The sequence below is a fragment of the Oreochromis niloticus genome, linkage group LG18 (genome assembly GCF_001858045.2).
Source record: "Oreochromis niloticus isolate F11D_XX linkage group LG18, O_niloticus_UMD_NMBU, whole genome shotgun sequence".
Lineage (NCBI taxonomy): Eukaryota > Metazoa > Chordata > Actinopteri > Cichliformes > Cichlidae > Oreochromis > Oreochromis niloticus.
Genome location: NC_031982.2, coordinates 34,249,429 through 34,262,172, shown reverse-complemented (window position 1 = coordinate 34,262,172; position 12,744 = coordinate 34,249,429). Strand labels below are relative to the sequence as shown.

At 47.5% G+C, this 12,744-nt stretch overlaps 1 protein-coding gene and 2 long non-coding RNA genes across 3 annotated transcripts in view; 2 read left to right on the top strand and 1 right to left on the bottom strand.

Moving 5' to 3' along the window:
• The first annotated feature begins 3,406 nt into the window (after positions 1-3,406).
• lamc1 (laminin, gamma 1) overlaps positions 3,407-12,744 on the top strand; it is a 66,851-nt gene continuing 57,513 nt past the window's right edge. The window contains exon 1 of the mRNA XM_003458942.5: positions 3,407-3,582. Coding sequence (XP_003458990.1) covers positions 3,559-3,582 — 24 coding nt within the window. The 5' untranslated portion in view covers positions 3,407-3,558. The remainder of the gene's footprint in view (positions 3,583-12,744) is intronic.
• LOC112842838 (uncharacterized) lies at positions 4,757-6,290 on the bottom strand. Its single transcript, XR_003214862.1, has 2 exons — positions 6,249-6,290; positions 4,757-5,115 (listed from the first exon to the last, which is right to left on the bottom strand). It is a non-coding gene; the product is annotated as an uncharacterized LOC112842838 (long non-coding RNA).
• On the top strand, positions 5,636-8,052 carry LOC112842829 (uncharacterized). The gene is made up of 2 exons (XR_003214845.1): positions 5,636-6,033; positions 7,976-8,052. It is a non-coding gene; the product is annotated as an uncharacterized LOC112842829 (long non-coding RNA).

Below are 12,744 nucleotides of genomic sequence, written 5' to 3'. Positions count from 1 at the left end.
GATCCGATAAATGGTTGATTTAGTTGCAATCTTAGTAGCACCAACATCCTTGCCTGTGAAGCTCTTTTTATGCAACGCAATGATGGCCACACGTTTCTTTGCAGGTAACCGTGGTTAACAGGAAGAACAATGATTCAAGCATCACCCTCCTTTTAGCACATCCAGTCCGCTATTCTAAAGCTGGGCGTACTCTGTGCGTTTTTCGGCCCATTTTGAGATTATTTTTCAGTCGTGTGACCGTTTTGGGGATCGTGTTGTGCATCACTAACACCTCACGACCAGCTCCTGATCAGCAATCGCATGGTCGCAAGAAAATCAAGCCTGTTTGAAATCCTGGTCGCCCCTCGTGAGGGTATCGCACTGCTGAAGCAGCGCCACGAACCGATTTAACGCAACCTCTCACACTGCGCACGCGCAAACACAGAAATGGAACTGAAAAGGACGGAGCAGCACGGCAGTGCAGCGTGTGATCTGGACACAAGCGATGGAGGCCCAACTTGTAGAACTTTGGGAATGCTCATCCGAGCTTTTTTGATGTGGCCTCACAAAATTATCTCAACCGGTCACAAATAATTGCAGCTGGTTGTGTGTGTCTGTGTGAGTAAAAGACAGAGAGGGAGCGAGAGCTTCATGTTATGGACACACTGTGAGCACTCAGGTCGCATCAGAGCATCGTGACCTACGAACGTCTAACCCCTGTGATTCAATCGTACAGTTTGAGCAGGAGCTGAATAACGCAATTGGAAAAAAAATGCACAGTGTATGCCCAGCTTAACTCAATCAACATGACATAATGATCTCCAACCTTGTGCTCGTCAACATTCTCACCTGAGTTAACGAGAAAATTATTGAAATGATCTCAGCAGGTCCTTTTAATCACAGCCATGAAATGCAGTGGAAATAGGTTTTTTGGGATTAAGTTCATTTTTATGGAAAAGACTTTGCTGATTGATTCATCTGATCGTAAAAACTGAAGCAGCAAACTTTGTGAAAACTAATATTTGTGTCATTCTCAAAACTTTTGGCCATGACTCCTGCTGACTTTCCCACTTTGTCTTTGCTGACCATTGATCTTTGATCATCCTGGCCTTGCTTCCCTTCCACCTGGTTTCCTACACACACACTATACTACCTTGTTTGTCTCCACCATATCAGCCAGTTAAGGAAGAGCTTTTTCCCTTTTCCAGTCATGGTCCTTACATTTAGAGCTCCTACTCTTACCTCCAATCCCGTGTCTCTCCGTGACTCCTAACATGCCTTCCCCCTCTGCTCTTAGCACAGTTTACATTATACATGCTTCCCTTAGGCAGCATCATTAGAAGACATAGCATAAATTTTCACTGCTATGCAGATGACACGCAGCTCTATCTGTCCATGAAGCCAGGTAACACACACCAATTAGTTAAACTGCAGGAATGTCTTAAAGACATAAAGACCTGGATGGCCGCTAACTTTCTGCTTCTTAATTCAGATCAAACTGAGGTTATTGTACTCGGCCCTGAAACTCTTAGAAATATGGTATCTAAGCAGATTCTTACTCTGGATGGCATTACCTTGGCCTCCAGTAACGCTGTGAGGAACCTTGGAGTCATTTGTGACCAGGACATGTCCTTCAATGCACATATTAAACAAATATGTAAGACTGCTTTCTTCCATTTGCGCAACATCTCTAAAATTAGAAATATCCTGTCTCAGAGTGACGCTGAAAAACTAGTTCATGCATTTATTACTTCCAGGCTGGACTACTGTAATTCTTTATTATCAGGATGTCCTAAAAACTCCCTGAAAAGTCTTCAGCTAATCCAAAATGCTGCAGCAAGAGTCCTGACAGGGACTAGGAAGAGAGAGCAGATTTCTCCTGTTTTGGCTTCCCTTCATTGGCTTCCTGTTAAATCCAGAATTGAATTCAAAATCCTGCTCCTCACATACAAGGTCTTAAATAATCAGGCCCCATCTTATCTTAATGACCTTGTAGTACCATATCACCCTATTAGAGCACTTCGCTCTCGCACTGCAGGCTTACTTGTTGTTCCTAGAGTATTTAAAAGTAGAATGGGAGGCAGAGCCTTCAGTTTTCAGGCCCCTCTTCTGTGGAACCAGCTTCTAGTTTGGATTCGGGAGACAGACACTATCTCTACTTTCAAGATTAGGCTTCAAACTTTCCTTTTTGCTAAAGCATATAGTTAGGGCTGGACCAGGTGACCCTGAATCCTCCCTTAGTTATGCTGCAATAGACGTAGGCTGCCGGGGATTCCCATGATGCATTGAGTTTTTCCTTTCCAGTCACCTTTCTCACTCACTATGTGTTAATAGACCTCACTGCACTGAATCATACTTGTTATTAATCTCTGTCTCTCTTCCACAGCATGTCTTTATCCTGTTTTCCTTCTTTCACCCCAACCGGTTGCAGCAGATGGCCCCGCCCCTCCCTGAGCCTGGTTCTGCTGGAGGTTTCTTCCTGTTAAAAGAGAGTTTTTCCTTCCCACTGTCGCCAAAGTGCTTGTTCATAGGGGGTCATATGATTGTTGGGTTTTTCTCTGTATCTACTGTACAATATAAAGCGCCTTGAGGCGACTTCTGTTGTGATTTGGCGCTGTATAAATAAAATTGAATTGAATTGAATTGAATTTCCACTGGCAGTCTGTTGGCCAACAGCACCAGAGGCAGCCCCGACCCGCTCGGTCTGGAAATGTCATTCTTTATGATTCACATGTTTGATTTGACAAAAATGTAACACTGGATGGACTTCCTGACACAGAGCTCCCCATTTAATTGGGCTTGGGACTGACAGTAGGAGAGCTTGTGGGCCCCCGTGGACAGACACACAACACAAGGTGTTTCCATGTGACGCTCATACAGTTTGACTAAAATCCAACCAAACCATCCTTGATAACGGCTGAAAGCATGGATGGATGAACAATCATGACTTGGAATCATTTCAGTAAACCTCTTTTTATTCCATTTCAGACTAAATGAACAGAATCATTGAGGACTCAGAAACTGACTTTATGACACAGTCTCAAAGGATGAGAAATTTCATTAAAATGAACTAAACAGTTAAATTCTAAAAGGGTCTAACTTATATGTTTTATGTAAAATCTGAAACCATCGAGAAACTGGTGCAGAAAAAAAAAAATCACAAAACTGGAGCATAAATGTCACCAGAAATGAACAAATTCCCACTTGTGCCTCCGTCCGTGAAGGTTTCAACATCAAACAGAAATAAGATCATGGAGTTCTTCAAAAAACATTTGTCCCTGAAAGTCGAAATGTTGGCTCTTGTTATATTTTAAAGTTCATCTTAAATAAATCTGTTTGGTGAATTAGGCTAATGTTTTTATTGACACCTGCAGGACTTCAGCAAATGAAAAAGTGTCTCGACAGACTTTTCTGTCGGTTTATGACTAAAGTGGTGGAGGTCCTCGGAGCTGCCCGGTGGGTGTAGTCTGGAAGTTTGGACTCTTGCGTTTTCCTGCTGCAGTTTGCTGCAGACGCGCACACGGCGCAGCCGGACACGAGCCGCGGACAGAAAGCTGAAGGAGAGTTCGTGACGGGAAAATGCCGAGTGTGATCCGGGCTCTGGTGGCTCTGAGCTGGGCGGCGGCGCTGTGCGTGCGCGCTGCCATGGACGAGTGCTCGGACGAGCGGGGCCGGCCGCAGCGCTGCATGCCCGAGTTCGTCAACGCCGCCTTCAACGTGACGGTGGTGGCCACCAACACCTGCGGCTCTCCGCCCGAGGAATACTGCGTGCAGACCGGCGCCACCGGGGTCACCAAGTCGTGCCACATCTGTAACGCCCGGGACCCGCGGAACCACCACGGCGCCGCGTACCTGACCGACTACAACAACCAGCAGGACACTACCTGGTGGCAGAGCCAGACCATGCTGGCGGGGATTCAGTACCCGAACTCCATCAACCTCACCCTGCACCTCGGTAAGACCCCGAACGCCTCTCGCGCTCACCGCCGCTCCGAACCCCCTTTAATAAACTCCACATTTAAGCTTTTCTTTCCTCCCCGCTGGAAACAGCTGCACAAACCAACACAGACACACATGTTTACGCATCTGGATGAGTCAGTCACCCACGGCCCCTCAAAGTCACAAAATAGCATATTTACAGCTGCCATTTTCATAATGGACATTAAAGATGAGCCTAATGAGTGAGACCGGACACGCTCATATGTGGGCTCAGATGTATAAACACGGCTCTGGTGTGAAAAAGTCACGGACCCAAAGAAGAGGCGCAGTTTGAACTTTGTTTATTTAATTTTAAATAAATCACAAATGTGAGTTCGAAGGTTTGTTTCACACAGTTTTTCTAGTAAACCCTGACAGCAGCTTCTTAAAGGCAGGGGTTTGCGCAGGCGCAGAGTGTTACGAGCTCTGCCCTCAGGTGTTCTATAGATTCGTGAGATCGACTCCTGCATTAAAGTAAGATACAAGGAAACATTCCACCTTAAATTCTCTTAACCCGCCCTGTAGGAACACACTAAACTCTGTGTTCCATCTTATAATTACTCACACTTTTCCTTTTATATAATGAGTTTTCTCATAACACACCATCAGACTTTCATTTAAAAAACTTTTTTAATTGTTTTTCTATTTTTTAAGGTGGAACTGGAGTCAGGGGTTTAGCTGGGAATCTGTGAGAAGGAGTGAATTATGCTGCAAGTGATGCAGGGGGGAGGATATAGTTTTCTTTGTTTGTTGTTCCAGGAGCTCCTCTTTAATCTCCTCTCTCTCTGCAGGTAAGGCCTTCGACATCACCTACGTCCGCCTCAAGTTCCACACCAGCCGGCCGGAGAGCTTCGCCATCTACAAGCGGACCAGCGAGGGCAGCCCCTGGGTGCCGTACCAGTACTACAGCAGCTCCTGCGAGAAGACCTACCAGAAAGCGAACCGCAGCTTCATCCGGACCGGCCAGGACGAGCAGCAGGCGCTCTGCACCGACGAGTTCAGCAACATCTCGCCGCTCACCGGAGGAAACGTGGCCTTCTCCACGCTGGAGGGACGACCCAGCGCCTACAACTTCGACCACTGCCCCGTCCTCCAGGTGAGTCCTGGAGAGGCTGCTTTTCCTTATTATACCATATCCATGTTTAAAGGCTTCGTCAGCTTAAGAGAAGAAAAGTGATGAAAACAGAAATGTGAGGTGAATTTTCTGCTTTTGGCTCTTTCAGGTTTTCTCATGTGAGTGGAGTTTTTTTTAAAGAGAACCTTAAACCATTTTTTTTTAAATAACTTGTGTATCTTCTGCTTTTCGTACATTTATAGAGGCCCAAGTGAAGTTCTTATTTCGACTGAGCGATTCAAGAGTGATCTGAATCAGCCTGAAAAATAAGCACTTAAACTGGACACCATTGGGTTTTCTCACAGGTGCACAAGCAAACATTCGATTTTTCGGGAACTAGAAATGAAAGTGTGCATATTATATAAATATATTTTACACATAAATATAGGAATTGGACAGCAGTTGGGGATCGAGGTCCCTGGCTCCCAGAACTGGCTCGTGATACATGAAGCGTTGCCTCTCTGGTGAGCTTGAGTGAGGTTGAACTTGAGGTGTTCCTAGTGCGAGGAGGCAGGAGGCAGGTCTATACTTCCACCCCTCAATTCAGTGTGTGCAGTGCAGTTTTCCCTGGTGCGTGAGAGGGTTGCTGGCCCAGAGGTCAATGGCCCAGTGGACGTCAGCTCAGGCCAGCGAGGCCGGGCAGGTTATACTGCAGGGCAGGAAAGCCTGTGTTGTGTGTGTGTTGTAGTTTGTCTATTGAATTCTTAATAGACAACCTAAAACTACAACACACACAGAGGCATAAAGAAACCCTCGCAGTGTCTGAACCCGAGGTGACCCTTCCTGTGTCTCGTTTCACCCGAACAGTCCAAAACCCCCAAACATTCAACCCAACTTCATACTATTAAAAAAGAGGAAGAGACCAGCCGTAAAACTGGAACGTGACATGGACAGCATATGGTCTTTTAGCAAGTGAAGGTCTGACCTGAGCATGAGATTTTATTGGATCAACATGATCTTTGGTGAGTTCAAAAAACTTTTTATTTATTGTATCTCAAATTATAGCTTCATAATGATTACAGGATATTAGACTACTTGTTCTTATCTGCACAATGCAGAATTTGTCGTGATCCTGGGGCAGTGGCTCTGCGCTTTGAGTTTATTGTTATTGTTTTCTGGTTTATTCTGATTTTGTATTAATTCTTTAGGTTTGGCTCTCGTGTCTTATCATCCCTACCTCTGTCTTCCCTCTGTGCTCTGTGCGTGTCCCCGAGTTTTGTTGTAAAACAGTCTGTGAGTTTCCTGTTTTACTTTGTAGGTCTGTGTCTCATCTTGTGAATTAGGTTCAGCTGTGCTCCCCTCCTGTGTGTCAGTCCCTCATTACCTCGTGTGTATTTATAGTGTGTGTCTGCTTTACTCTGTGTATTTTGGTATTCCTCGCGTCTCTCTGCTCTCCTTTCTCTGCACGTCCTCATGTTTTCAGGTTTGTTTAGTTTTCCCAGTTTAGGCTTTAGTTGCTCCCTGTTCTTATTTCCTGTTTTGTACTTCACTTTCATTACAAATAAACACTCACTCGCACCCCGGCCAGTACCTGCATTGTGGATCCTTTTCTCACTACACCACACGACTGCTGCCCCAGCCGTGACAGAATTATCATATAGAAATAAAAAACCTGAAGTTGTGCGCTATTTGAACACCTTGCCTGCCTGCAGCACTAACGGACTCCGTGAGAGACGTCCGTCTCCCCCAGCAGCACCTGTCCCTGTCCTCCTCTTCAGTTCGCCTCAACATACGCTCGTCATATTCTGTGATATGATTTACTCTGAGGTGTTTGAGGAGGTTTGTGGTGTTGCCACAACACCTCACTTTCTTGCCACATGTATGCAAACCACGTCTCGGCTGTTTGTGGAGGTAAAACACGTCCGCACATGACTCCATTTACGCTCAGCCATTGTTGTGAGTGCGCACGCCAGGGGCTGGACACATTTATACAGCCGTATTTCGCACGTGACTATGAAAGGCGGAAGAGGAAGTAGTTCCTTCCAATGTAGCCTAAACTACAAATCTACCCTAAATTACTGAAATATTGATATTTTAATATGAGAATCGATTCTAGAACATAAATCCTGGTATCAGAGGAATCGATATTTCAGTATCGATCCGCACACCACTTGCACACGAGTTGTAGCACGGGTCCACCGGACCTGAGCTGAGACGTGAGGCCCCTCTCATCTGGACTTTGTGTTTAGGATCCGCGTTTCACGTTGACCTCCCCTCTCACGCTGAGGAGCAGGCTCTCAGTTCCTTAATCAGAATCAGAATACTTTATTAATCCCCAGGGAAATGATGTAACACCCATGGTACACCTGCTGCAAGCACAGAACCAATGACACTTTCTTTTCTCCATAAATTGTATTTGCAAGTGTTTAAAAAATGACTTTACAGAAAATTAATTCGATGCAGAATCCAAAGCTGTTGATGGAGATTTTTCATGCTCTAGAAGCCTTTAAAGTTTGTTTACAGTTATCAGCTTGTTTCTGATCCCATCATGCTGATACTCAGAGCTGAGACCTGGTTGGTTGAGTGGGGCTAAATTTGATTTTGTTTCTGCAGTTTGTAGCAGAAGGTTATTTCTGTTGTTCACTCCTAACAAATTAATGTGGATATCGCCTGTAATCATGAGAGATGAAAATGCTGGAATAACAAATAAAAGCACAAAGTTCAGGGCTGAAAGCTGAAGATACTGAAGGTAGAAAGTTATTGTGAAAACAACACATTTTCTAAGGCCGTCCAGTGGGAGGCTCTGATTGATGTGCAATAGCCTGAGTAGAGATTTGATTTTTGAGGGGGCGTGAAAAAGTCAAAGTCCGTCCTTAAAAACACTTGTCAGCATTCAACTAATTATACTACCCTGTTTGCTTTGTGATTGGCTGCTCTGATGCGTCCATGTTGGGTCTGTTGCAGGATTGGGTAACAGCCACCGACATCAGAGTGACCCTGAACCGGCTCAACACATTTGGAGACGAGGTCTTCAATGACCCCAAAGTCCTCAAGTCCTACTACTACGCCATCTCCGACTTCGCGGTGGGAGGAAGGTAAAGCCTCAGATTCACTGCTGTTCCCTCTGATGGTTGGACAAACCCATTCACTGTGTCACATGGTGTCCTGTGAACAAAGCTTTAATGACGGTGTGTGAGCGTTAGCAGCAACCTCCGCAGGTCCAGGTGTGACAGGTGTGCGTCTCTGCTTTCAGGTGTAAGTGTAACGGCCACGCCAGCGAGTGCGTGAGGAACGATGGAGGACGGCTGGTGTGTAACTGCAAACACAACACCGCCGGCAACGACTGCCAAGAGTGCCAACCGTTCTTTAACGACCGGCCCTGGAGGAGAGCGACGGCCGACAGCGCCAACGAGTGTCTGCGTAAGTCTGCCGCCGCACGTTTGCCCCGTCACATGGTCGCCCGTCACTGATGGTTTTACTGCATCACAAGAGATTTTGGTGCATCTTAAACTTTTTCACTGTTTCCTGTTTCGGTCTTTTATTGTGAAACTCTGTGTCGGTCTCTCAGCCTGCGAGTGTAACGGGAAGAGTGCTGAGTGTTACTTCGATGCCGAGCTGTACCGGGCCACCGGTCACGGCGGGCACTGCAGGAACTGCGCCGACAACACGGACGGCCCCAACTGCGAGCGTTGCCTCGACAACTACTACAGAGACCCGGGCGCCAGCCGCTGCCTGCCCTGCCTCTGCAACCCCGTCGGTGAGTGGTGCTCCCTGGTGTGAGTGTGGGCGGGTGCGTGCGTGCGTGCATGAGAGCTTCATGTCAGCCTGTGTGAGAGAACAAAACTGTCAGTGGGAGGCTGTGATTGGCCCTTCAGCCCCGATTTTGAGAGTGGAGTTTCCCACGGACATTTGAACACACCATGAATGAACAGTGATGAGCTCACATTTACATTTACACTTGAACACAACTTCAGTCAGACGTGTGTGTGTCTGTGAGTGTGATCATTTGGCATGTGCACATGTTCTTGCGTTCTGTTTCGAGTGTTTTGCTGATTATTTTCATTTCTCTATTTTATCTTTTTTTAACCTTGTTTGTTTTTGTCTGGTAAATGTTTCTGTCCGTGATGGTTCTGGATGTTTTTTTCAGTTGTTTTTGCAGCACGTTGAAATCACTTGTTTGCTCTTTTTACCCTTTCTTGACAGAAGACTGTCGACTCCTTGCAGTAGTTTCTTTTCTCTCTGTTGTGATTTTTCAGGAAATCTGTCGAGTCGTTTGCAGAGAATCGAGACACAAATTGCAGAAAAGCGTGAAAAGGTTTAAAGATCAGGTTTAGTGATTTTGTAAATGTTTGAGTGAAGTGAAAACATGTGAAACCGCAGGCATGGACTTTGTGGTTTTCAGCAGTTTTTAACGGAGCGCAGCAGGAAACCGCCGACTAATGTGAGCCAGCTGCTCCACCCACTCTGCACTACGACGGCTCATTAATGCAGCTGATTGTTTGCATGTGGTTGGAGGTTAACGTGTGTGTGTGTGTGTGTGTGTGTGTGTGTGTGTGTGCGCAGGCTCCGTGTCTCCTCAGTGTGATGACCGAGGCATGTGTGCGTGTAAACCTGGAGTGACCGGAGAGAAGTGTGACCGCTGCCAGCCGGGACACCACAGCCTGACGGAGGCCGGCTGCAGGTACGCCACAAACGCCAAACATCAGCTGACCTCGGGGACGCGAGCGTGGCCCGGCGGAGGTTATCGGCTCAGGTTAACCTGCTGCTGGGTGCACGGCTCTCTCACAGCAAACACTTTGAGTATCTCTGTCACTCGCCGGTTTTCCAGCTTGTTTGGTGACTGCTGTCAGCCGTCAGCCGGTCGGGAAGTCACTTTGTCTCCTGTAGCAGGTTTAAAAGAGCAGGAGGTGACCCAGTTCAGGCAGGCATATTTACATTCCAGGTCTCCAGAAACAGCAGAACCCACATCAACAGCACGACTCGAGTGAAAAACAGCAGAAATCACAATCATGTGAAACCATGCTCTTCCACTTATCCTCTTCAGGGTCGCCACACCGAGCTGCCCCACGTGAGAAACATTTAAAAAAATGAAATCATGTATAAAACAATAGAAAAAATAGAAAAATGGAAACGGAGCAGAAGAAAACTGGACATAAATCAGGACTGAAGACGGATTTAAATTGTCCTCTGTTTGGTTTTATGTGGGGGGGCAGATTATTCTGGGGCCTGGGGGCAGTAACAGAGAGAGCCCGGCCACCTTTGGGTTTCAGGTGAGAGGCCGAGCTGACAGCAGAGCAGCTGGCAGCCGCTTCACAGCGAGCGTCCACAGAGAGCTCCTGCAGTCCAGCCGGAGGTGACGGAGTCGTGGCGTTCCTGTGTGGGTTTGATACGACACTGCTGAGTGGAGCTGTCGGCAGCACGGCGCGAGCTCCTTTAGTTCAGCTTGTTAGAGAGAAGCTGGACGTCTCAGAGACAAACTGAACTCTGGCTGTTTTTGGGTGAACCGTCCAAAGAGGAGACGTTCTCCCACGTCAGGAGTATTAAACCCCGTTTCAGTGAAGAAGAACTTGAACTTTGACCCAGGAGGAAACAGGGTCAGGTCAAGGGTCATGATTACATGAGCTGAAGTGTGTAGCAATGCACGTGTCCTCAAGGTTACCAGGGTCAGCACTGTGAGCAGTGCACGGTTGGATACCGCCGCGCCCAGCCGGAGCTCGGACCCTTCAGCTCCTGTGAGCTGTGCAACTGTAACGGCCACAGCAAGACCTGCAACACCAACACAGGTAACGGTGGTGTCAGCACGTCACAGAGGGCTGAGTGATGGGTTCGTTAATACTCAGGGCTGATTGGCTGCTTTTTTTTTTTTTTTTCATTGTGTTGTTTACTCATAGATGATTTTCTTCTACTTTTTTTCCCCACAGGTGCAACTGCAATCCTATTGGCTCCACCAACGGCCAGTGTGACATCGTTACGGGACAGTGCGAGTGTCAGCCGGGCGTCGCCGGCCTTCGGTGCGAGCGCTGCGAGACCAACTTCTTCGGCTTCAGCGTGTCGGGATGCAAACGTGAGGAAACTCAATAATGTCGCAGTTTGCAGGACTCGAACGCCGCTCCGCAGCAGCCGTTGGCTGCCTGAAGCGAGTCTCGTTCTCTCCCCAGTACCAAATCAATGTGAAGAACACACCTGCACTCTGACATTTCTGAGCTTGAATTACTGAGTTTTAGTATTAGGATGGTCGTCTGTGCCTGATGCTGAGATCTGAGATCTATGCTGGACGAATGCAGCGAGTCCATCGCTGTGACGTTTTAGCGTTACGTGAACAGAACAGGACCCAGAATAGATCCTGGTGGATCTCCTCTGGTTGAAGTCGTAGCTCAGCAGGCACCGGCTCAGGTCTGTTAGAACCAGAAATATGAAGACATAAAAATTTATTTTCAAAGGTGGAACATGATCAGTTTTTTAGGGCTTTGCATCAACACGAGGTGCATCGTGCACCAGGAAGTGCTTAAATCTAGTTTCTGCACCTGCACACATCCAACCTGCCAACACGCTGTTGTAATATCATATCGTACGGGCCAAGAATAGATCCTCTGAGAACTTCCTTAACCCTGATACCTGTTTAAGGTAAACACAGCAGTTTGTAATGTTACAGCACTGCGTCTGTTAGTGTAGAGTAAACTGGGACTGAAAGGCAGAATGCTCGTGTGCATTTCTGCACACTCGGAGCGGACGCTGCAGCACCTGTTTCAGTGAAGACCGTTAGAGCAGATAAGGTCTGAGTCAAAACTGTAAAGTTCGACTTCATTCAGCCGTGGCTACAGTTTGCGTTTCTGAGCCACGTCGTCTTCCATCACATCAGGCGGGCAGAGTTCGAGTCTGTGAGTTAAACGAATACGAGTCCTGTAACTTTAAGAATCCTTTAATTTGGAGCGTTCAGGGTGACGGGCTGTGCTGTGTGTATGAGAGCTGTGATTAACGGACCAACAACCTCGTCTTTGTTCCTGCAGCCTGCGATTGCGACCCCGAGGGCTCCGTGTCAGGTCAGTGTAAGGAGGACGGTCGCTGCGAGTGTCGGCCCGGCTTCGTCGGAGCTCGGTGCGGCATGTGTGAGGAGAATTACTTCTACAACCGCTCGGTGCCGGGCTGCCAGCAGCGTCTGCGTAAGTCTGCCGACGCCGCTGGCGTCACACGTTTACCCTGTCACATGTTTAACTCGTCACGTTTAACCAGTTAGACATTTAGCAGTCAAAATGTTTATCCGTTAACATTCGCCCATCACTGATGGTTTTACTGCATCACAAGAGATTTTGGTGCATCTTAAACTTTTTCACTGTTACCTGTTTCGGGTCTTTTATTGTGAAACTCTGTGTCGGTCTCTCAGCCTGCGAGTGTAACGGGAAAAGTGCCGAGTGTTACTTCGATGCCGAGCTGTACCAGGCCACCGGTCACGGCGAGCACTGCAGGAACTGCGCCGACAACACGGACGGCCCCAAGTGCGAGCGTTGCCTCGACAACTACTACAGAAACCCGGGCGCCAGCCGCTGCCTGCCCTGCCTCTGCAACCCCGTCGGTGAGTGGTGCTCCCTGGTGTGAGGACACTGGTGAATTTGTGTGTTTCAGAGAAACCTGCAGCTTCACGTCAGCCTGCAGAAGAACAACACGCTCAGTGGGAGGCTGTGAGTGGCCTTCAGCTCCGATTCATGTCTCCGTTTATTGTTCATTTGTGAACAGTA